Source organism: Agrilus planipennis, unplaced genomic scaffold, assembly GCF_000699045.2.
Source record: "Agrilus planipennis isolate EAB-ADULT unplaced genomic scaffold, Apla_2.0 scaffold335, whole genome shotgun sequence".
In the NCBI taxonomy this organism is placed as follows: domain Eukaryota; kingdom Metazoa; phylum Arthropoda; class Insecta; order Coleoptera; family Buprestidae; genus Agrilus; species Agrilus planipennis.
In genome coordinates this window covers 163,158-172,612 of record NW_020439242.1, presented here as the reverse complement: position 1 = coordinate 172,612, position 9,455 = coordinate 163,158, and the positions used below count along the sequence as shown (strand labels likewise).

Below are 9,455 nucleotides of genomic sequence, written 5' to 3'. Positions count from 1 at the left end.
AGATGTTATAGATTCAAAAACAAAATCATAAGGTTTTGTTTAGATACTGTTATCTAAATTAACAATAAAGAAGAATTATTGTTAACTGATTTAATTAAGATATGATAAAATGGTTCAGAAAAGCGACTATAGGGTTCATTAATTCGTTTAGAAGTTTTAAACTCCAACTATTTGATTAGTCGGTGACGGATTCAGTTAAATGAGGGACACTAAGCAGTAAAAAGGCAAAAAGTAAGAAGTTTTTATTGAATCAAAACTAATACAACAATGTTTCAATTAAAAACTACAAAACACTGTAAAAACGTTTTTCTTTGTATATTTGCTTTTCTTTAGTGAAAATCTGAACCCCAGAAAAACCTTTCTTTTAAGTACTTCCTTGTGACTCCAAGAATTTTAAAATTTTCTACCAGTGTTGAACTGTGTTTAGATGTTGAACAAAATACACAGAAATTTAGTTTATGCCCTATTTTAATCACAAGTTAGGCAACGTTAGCATTAGAATTCAACCAAAGAAACTGGGAAACAAATAAAATAACAATATTATAACCATTTTTATATGGATGCATATTTGTCTTGATTTATTTCTTGCAAATTCATCAATTACAACTAGCAAAGTAAAAACTTTCAGGTATAGGCAATATGTCGCCATCTACTGTGTATTTTCTTATAATAAAGTATACAAGGCTTTACTAATGAGGTACTTATATCACCTTGCCTAACCAAATCGACAATGCAGAATACACATGTACGTGATAAACACACAAATCATTTTAATAAAATATTTATATTAAGTTCTTGATCAGAAATTTTTGGAACGGATTGCGATTTCGATCTCATTAGATTCCATCCATCAGAGCGTCATAACCAGTCACTATAAGTCACTGACTAAACCAATACCTAAAGCGCCTAATGATTGCTTTAAACTAAACCTTCTTAATAAAAAAACTTTGTTAAAAAATACTTTAAAACAATGGTACTTTCTGGGGCTCTGCTTGACCTGCTTACCCTATAATCCGCCACTGACTCTTGAATATATACGTGCTTAACTCTTGTATTTTGCTATTCAGTTTTATCATAATGAATCAGTAAAAATTCACTTTATTTAATCCTTACTGTTATCAGTAATAACAATTTTTAGCTGTAACAGCTTTTCTGCTAGCAAAAGGAAAACTTTCGAAGCGGATGTCTTAGAGAATTTGATAATTTATATGAAGATATATATCATAATTTTTATGTAGTAGTTATCCCTATTTACCCAAAAATGAAAATTTGTTAATGAGTGATAATAGCAAACAAAAGTTTATTGATTATTCAGCTTATACGTAAAGTATCTTATACATATTGTATTTGGACCAAACCAAGTGGCTCAATGTCTAAATGTTTAATGTTAAAAACGAACAAATGTATAATAATGTAGGTAGGTACCTATTATTACCCTTTATACAACTATACATACATGTATTATAAACGTAGTAATAGCAATATAACGACTATTAAATGTAATTACAGCTTCAAAAATTTTCTAATACCATCTATCAGATCTATTGTAAAACTTCGCTTTCGTCTTCAGAATATGTTATTAGCTTTTTGGCCTTGCGTATAGCAGTTATTAAAAATTCATAAAATCAATAGGAAAATGTACCTACGCAAAGTGTGGGACAATAAAAAAAAAAAACAGGGAAGAACGTTATATATTGAATTCAATGTGAATTTAACGACCGAAATTTTAAAATTGGTAAAAAAGAAGTCGATATTACGTGTCGTTTCCTTCGATTAAGCAACACCCCATTTTCATCAAAATACATGTCATTTTACGACACCCTATTGCGTTTTTAAATCATAAAAATAAGAACTGGCTTGAATTACTGTAAAAAGCGAATTTTGCTCATCCGAATTTAAAACTTGGTTAAAAAGAACTTTTAATTATTACCTTATCACTTTCTTCGATTTCGCAAAAACACACTTTCGTCAACACACATGTCATCTTACGACACCCTGCCATGCTTTTATACCTAACTGATTAACATCGGCCAGAACCAATGTAAAGACCAAAATTTTGCGCGTCCTGATTTGAAAAGGAACCGAAATTATAATTCATTTTCTTCGATTTCGCAAAAACACACTTTCGTCAACACACATGTCATCTTACGACACCCTGCCATGCTTTTATACCTAACTGATTAACATCGGCCAGAACCAATGTAAAGACCAAAATTTTGCGCGTCCTGATTTGAAAAGGAACCGAAATTATAATTNATACAAAAACTAAATTGTGTTCAGCTGTAATAAAGCCCAATAAATTTAAGTTTGTCTTCTTAACTATATTATCATTGTATTTTTGTAATGTTTTTGATGTCAGTATGCAATTAACAATAAATTACTTAAAAATATTCATTTTCTTCGATTTCGCAAAAACACACGTTCATCAAAAAACATATCATCTTACGACACCTTGCCGCGCTTTTATACCTAACTAATGAAAATTGAATGGAACCAAAGTAATGAGAAAAATTTTACGCGTCCTGATTTGAAAATTGGTTAAAAAAGAAGTGAAATTATAAGTCATTTCCTTCGATTTCGCAAAAACTCACTTTCGTTAACACAGATGTCATTTTACAACACCCTGCCATTCTTTTATACCTAACTAATTTACAGCGGCTGGAACCAACGTAAAGTGCAAAACTTTTCGCGTCCTGATTTGAAAATTGGTTGAAAAGGAACCGAAATTATAAGTAATTTCCTTGAATTCGCAAAAACACACTTTTATCAACACACTTGTCATTTTACGACACCCTGACGCGCTTTTATACCTAACTAATTTACATTGGTTGGAACCAACGTAAAATGCAAAATTTTTCGTGTCCAGATTTGAAAATTGGTTAAAGAGGAGTCGAAATTATAAATCATTTTCTTCAATTTCCGCAAAACACATGTCATCTTACGACACCCTGACGCGCTTTTATACCTAACTAATTTACATTGGTTGGAACCAACGTAAAATGCAAAATTTTTCGTGTCCAGATTTGAAAATTGGTTAAAGAGGAGTCGAAATTATAAATCATTTTCTTCGTCTTCACAAAAACACACTTTCGTCAAAACACGTGTCATCTTAGGACGCCGTGCCGCGCGTTTATATCATACAAAAGATTAAAATTGACTTGAACCTAAAAAACTAGATGGTCAAGAATACGAAAATAAATACGTCACGACTTCGTTTAAAATAGCTTATAATCTTAATTAAGAGATTTCAAAAACCAATTAGTTAAATTACTCATGGTTACAAGGTAACAGTTTAGCTTTAAAATTGTACTCAAGAAAAGAGAAGAATGACGTAAAATTGGTCGATGTCACTGATCAATCAAATAAAAGGAAAAATAAAAGTATACATACCTTCTATTAATTTTTTACCATGAAAATTAGACCTTAAAATCAAAACTAAACAACTTTCTGCTGTTTTATTTGTCTTTTAATTGATTTTCTAAAAATAATGTTCCGGAAAGCTCAATATAATTCGAGCAATTAATAAATGAAGATTGGACTGAAATCCAGTTTTAAGGTTCATTATGAAGATTTAAAAATAATAATTTTAATTTGATAATTAAATTAAGTCTTTGAACATTTTAATTTAAAAAAACAAACACCAATTATGTATAATCAATATCACAGGGTATACGTATGTAAGGCATCACATTACCACATACTTTTCATTACTACAGAGCAACGAACGAACATCAATTAACATTTTTCAAAAACACTTTTTCATTTTATAAGTAGGTTCTTCTCATAAATCACTTTAAAGTTTCGTATCTTATCACTAAAATCTAAATGAATAATTACAAAATTCAAATCTTCGGAACTGCGAGTACGATTTCTTACTTATTCCGTATCGTTTGTGCACAAAATTGCAAATTTAATTATCCAGCATAAAATGATCCCTAAACATATTTATAGAAGGTTAATATCGAAAACGTCATTTATACAGAAACTGGAACACCAAAAAAAATTATGTATGTATTTATATAATAAGTAAAATGGTTTAAGCGATGAGCCATTGTATATTATATAAAACTAAATCACTAAGAGATTATTACTACCATTATTTTAATTTTTTTTCCAATTACCTTGAATATGATGTAATTAAATTCAGTGGCGGATGGTAGTAAGATACACAAGACAGGGAAGTTTACCCCTTCTTATAACCTTTGATTATATAATATATCTATATGTAATTCATCGAAAGTAAAGTAAGTTCTTACCCATATCCAGTTGCGATATTACTAAATATACTTAACACCAGCACAAGTCATCGTAAAATCTGAAAATATATACGGTACCAGCACCAGCTACAAAATGGACGTACAGTAAAAATATAACAAACGTAAATTAAGAAGAGAAAAAGTAGTACCCACCGGAATAACATTTAAATCAGCCCAGAATTTATCTCAAATGATTCAAATCACTGATTCATTCTCAGCCGTTGAAAAAAGCAAAACGATCGTATTCCCATATTGTGCTGGCACGCAGTATATTTAGTAGGTAATGGTGTTGGTACCACGTATATTTCCGGATTTTACAACGATAGGGCAGAGAAGTAGGTATGTAATCAAAGCGCCCTATGAAGAATTTGTTTATAAATCATAAATTATATAAAGTGGATTACGTTATTGTTGTGTCTTGTTTTCTTGAAGCCGCCACTGATATAAAAATTTTCGTATTGTACCGATAATCTATAAAGTATATGTAAAATAGATAATAAAAGCAATATGCAATTCTTCTTTTTATCCTCAATAAAATCAATCATTAATATGCTTACCTACAAGTAAGTACATAATAAATAAAATGTTATAATATATAGCAATATAATTTAAAAATTCATGTTAAATAATGGAATAAACTATATGTATACAAAAACTAAATTGTGTTCAGCTGTAATAAAGCCCAATAAATTTAAGTTTGTCTTCTTAACTATATTATCATTGTATTTTTGTAATGTTTTTGATGTCAGTATGCAATTAACAATAAATTACTTAAAAATCTATAGAGTGTTGCTTGTTCCCACTAAAACTGATCTATTTAAAAAGTTTGTTTGACAATTGAAATAGTCCAATCAATTAATTTAATAATTAATTGTCAAGTTTGTCCCTATGATCAATTATTTTTTACGTTTTATTTTATGTTCATTTGAAAAGAAAAATGACCAATAAAGGAAATGTTTTTTTCGAGATCATTTACACTGTGCATTATCTTACTGTTACTGTTAATTGTCGGTAATATTTCAAGTAAGGATTTGTATTATTTTTTAATTTCAAGTATAACCAATTTCGATTGATTTTTAAGACGCACTACTTTGTTACTACTGCAGCGATAATATTCGGAAGGGATCTTGCATGAAACCGTTGGAATTAATGGATTGTAATCATAACTGCGCAAGTTACAGCATAAACGACAAAGCTTTTCGTGGATGTGGGTCAAAAAAATTTTGTAAACGTATGAAGAAAAAATTTAAAAAGAAGATTGGACATTGCAAAATCTGCTCAAAGGATTTGTGCAATTCTGGTTCCATATCTGTTCGACGGTTAAACTTTGATGGACTTAATAAATGCAACACTTGTTGCTGATTAAATTCAATTTTATCTCAGTATATTTATTTACTTATTTGTTTCACATAGTTTTCCAATAAATAGTATAAGTAAAAGATATCTACATTATTTTACATAAATTGGCCGGACGTCGCAGATGTGTTACCTATTACATATCAAATTTAAAACTTGTCTAAAATATTTTGGACAATGTGTTGGTCTATCTTTAATTTCCACATTTTAAAAGCAACCCCTTCAGTGTTTTATTTTGTTTTTATTGATAGACATACAACGTTATCTATTTGACAAAAATAGACGAAAGTAATGAACAGAAAAGGAAAGTAAGCTAGTGTCAAGTGACTTTAACGTAAAACCTTTTCAAAAATTTTCACAGAAGAAGAAATGTATTACTATTTCAATTGCGATGCTTCAATGGAGTATAGTACGAATAACTACAGTAGACTGTTTCAAGATTTGATGAAATTGGAGAGAGATTACACATTTAACCAAAATCAAATCAAATTGAAGGATGAAGAAATTGAACGGTCAGTGGGTAACAGTCAAAAACTGATTTTGATATTCATTATCATTATCATATGTATTACAATTTTAAATGGATTTATTTTGTTAAGCTTCCATTATCTTTCATCAGACTTAACTTGTCAAATGGTAAACTGCAAGAAGCTATCAAAAGAAAAATTGCAGAAATACAAACCCTCCACTGCAAAATTTTCAAATTAGAGTCAGAACTTACAGAAACTAAGAAAGATGTGGAAAAGCAAAAAGTAATCAATCAAAAATCGATTAATTGTTTCAATCAAGATCTCCAAGAAGCAAACAAGCGCAATGAAAGTTTGATCAACCAACACCTAAGAGACTTGAAGAAAAAGGAATTTGAAATGAAACAACATTTCGATTCAATATTGCAAGAGAAGGAATATGAATTTAAAGAAAAGTTAATGGCTGCCGAAGAAAAGTTGAGATTCGAAAAACAGACGGTAAAATAAACAAAATTCGTTATTAATAATAAAATTTTGGCATAGTTGAATTAAAATCTCACTGTTTAATAAGTATTTAATATATTGCGTCTGATCGTAATTCGCCCTAACAGGCGGCTCCATCAGGATCTCTTCCATGCCAAAGCCCAACATTACCTTTAGGAATGATTTGACTCCCTAATCAATACTAAAAAAGTGTATCATTTTTTACCATAATGATATAATAATAGATAAGAAAAAAGAATGTTACACCTTAGATCGTGAAAATGATTTTTAGGTAACGAATTTGACTGACCGTTTACAAAAACAAATTGACGACTACCTTCAACTACAAGACAAATTGAGGCAGATAGAGGAAAAATATTTATGTGAAAAGACTGCTTTTGAACAGGAACTTAAGTCCTTAGAAACTATCCGAAGCAATTTAACATCGGATTTGATAACAGTGAAAGACACTTGCCTGAAACTAGAGCAAAATATGTCCAATTCCTCATCGGAAATAGAAAAATATCAAGCAGATCTAAAACATTTAAACGAAGAAGTCAAAGCACTTACAGATAGAACAGATAATTTAACTATCGAAAATAAAGTATTAAAAGAAAAGTTATCGGAGGCTAGTAAAATATACGGAAATGCTTTAACAGAAGCTCAGGAATGGAAGAATAAATACTCCGAAATTCAATTAAAAATGACTGGAGCAGAAAGTGGAGTTTGCTGTGAAATAAAACACCAAAAATTTGACGAATTAGAAAAGCAAAACGCCATTCTACAAGACGTCGTAAAAACCATGAGAAAAGAGAGGGTTCAAATGGAACTTCAAACACAAAATGATATAAGTGGTGCTGAAAGTCGTATAGAGAGATTAGAAACTTTGGTAAACTTGTTGAAAAAGGAATCGTGTTATTGTGATAATTGTTCTGAGGTGAGTGGGTATAAATAAAAATGTCGTCAGACTTCAAGTACCATTAAGTTGAATTATTTCAAGTGTTTATCTACAAGTGTTATAAAATAATCTAAATTAATTCCATATCAGTATAAGTTCATTTCAACAATAAAGGGAATTGAAGCAAAAAGGATGTTAAGCAAGTGTTTTCATTATAAGGTAATTTTAACATAATTTTTAATGCTTCCAGATAATTTGTATGTCATATCTTTTATTATTATGTTATAAATAAATGTTTTATTCCCTCTTGTCTTTTAATAAATTTATTTTGTGGTAAATTGAACAACCTTACTGTTCCACCACTGATAAAAAGCTTAATGCAATTCATGTAACTTCTAATAGATGACGCCACCTGTTTCCTTTTGGGGAAAATAATTCAAACGGTGATAATTTATTTCACATGTAATTACTTTCCAATTAAATCTATTTGTTAACGAGTGCTTTTAATTAACGTATTTTGTTATAGAATCTAAGTGCGTATGTATTTAGTCTTCTTCGATAGAATACAAACTTCAGATGAGAATATTTAACTTATTTATTTCTGTTACTACAAAAGAAATACAAAGTTTGGTAGGTTGTAAAATAATGTAATAAACGTAATTACTTAAAAGTCCTACATTAAAATGGAATAATAATAAATACATACAATACATAATAAACCGTTTGTTACAATTCCTTCTTATTTTTATACAATATTCTTTCAGTTTGGTCATAACTTAAGTATAGTTAAATCTTACACAAGTTAAATCATGCTGAATTAAAAAAATATACACGATTATTTTACGAATTCAAACTAATAATTTCATAGTAGCAAAAATTTTTAAATATACTTTACGTTTTAAACAATAAACTTATAAATAAAGTTGTAAAAAATGTTCAAATAGTTCAAAGTTATAATTTGTTTTACCTAACTAAATAATAACTGTGACCTCGTTTCTATTCTTTTGCTTTCGAGTTTTTGAGCAGAATTTTAGTTACATTTTAAAATGGTTGACTTATTTCCATATAAAAAAGAATAGATACATTAAGGTTCTACATTAAGGCCTTTACTGAAATAAAAAAGGGCAGTAACATGTACTCTATTTAGTAACAATTCTGGCCAGCAACAATTAATGTTGTGTTTGATGGTAATTTTGCAAACTATGTAGATTCTGCACTGATCGTTGTCCCCAATAAGCCTCTAAATTAAAAGGTTCGAAGTTTTTTAAAGATGTTGGTTCTTGTTCGTGATAGTAAACTGCAGTTTGGCCTGTGTTTCTGTCCACTTCTTGTGAAACTCTATGCCACGATTCGTAAATAAATTTAATCAAGTCATCATGCTGTGTACTTGTATTTCGTGCTGGTGGAGGCATACGATTCATGCTGTAAGATCTGTGACTGTTGCCATTCATTTGTGATGAATTAAGTCGGGGACCACTGAAATTTAACTACATGTAAGAGGGTAAATGGCCTTCGATTTACGAGTGCTTATTGAAGATGTTTTATCTACAATGTTTTTTAAGGAAGGTACTTACTTCATTTTATAAATATCACAAAATTGATAATTGTAGAATATCAGTAAAAAATTTAATAAACTGCTAAATGAAAAGTAATAAACCTAGCTATTAACTACACATTTAATCTAAAATAAAAATAATAGCAATGTTGTAGAACAGGTTATGCACAAATTATACATAGCTGTCATGAAAATTTGCTTATTCTAAATAAACATGGCAGTGGCGTACTACGTCTCATAATTGATGATAATCTTTGCCATTCATGAAGTACCATTGTAATCTTTTTTGAGAACTATTTCAATTGTGATGGTTTATGTTCAAAATATAGAAGATCCTTTTTTGAGGGGATTATTATAATAGTAGCTTAAAAAGTTTAAATGCATCAAAGGACAAAAAACACATAAAGAAGAAAAAGTAACATTCATCAGTTATATTTATT

At 29.3% G+C, this 9,455-nt stretch overlaps 1 protein-coding gene across 1 annotated transcript; it reads left to right on the top strand.

Annotated features, from left to right (window-relative positions):
- Window positions 1-5,944: 5,944 nt before the first annotated feature.
- Window positions 5,945-7,660, top strand: LOC108742623 (abnormal long morphology protein 1-like). Its single transcript, XM_018477896.1, has 3 exons — window positions 5,945-6,124; window positions 6,232-6,577; window positions 6,855-7,660. Exons 1-3 carry the CDS (start codon window positions 5,982-5,984, stop codon window positions 7,515-7,517), a joined length of 1,152 nt encoding a protein of 383 aa, XP_018333398.1. The 5' UTR covers window positions 5,945-5,981; the 3' UTR covers window positions 7,518-7,660.
- Window positions 7,661-9,455: the final 1,795 nt, after the last annotated feature.

What these genes read in the sequence shown, in the direction of transcription:
- LOC108742623 (XM_018477896.1), top strand. Translation starts at nt 5,982, where the DNA reads ATGTATTACTATTTCAATTGCGATGCTTCAATGGAGTATAGTACGAAT. An exon ending in AAGGATGAAGAAATTGAACG is followed by an intron (nt 6,125 to 6,231) that starts GTCAGTGGGTAA and finishes ATCTTTCATCAG; the next exon opens with ACTTAACTTGTCAAATGGTA. An exon ending in TGAGATTCGAAAAACAGACG is followed by an intron (nt 6,578 to 6,854) that starts GTAAAATAAACA and finishes AATGATTTTTAG; the next exon opens with GTAACGAATTTGACTGACCG.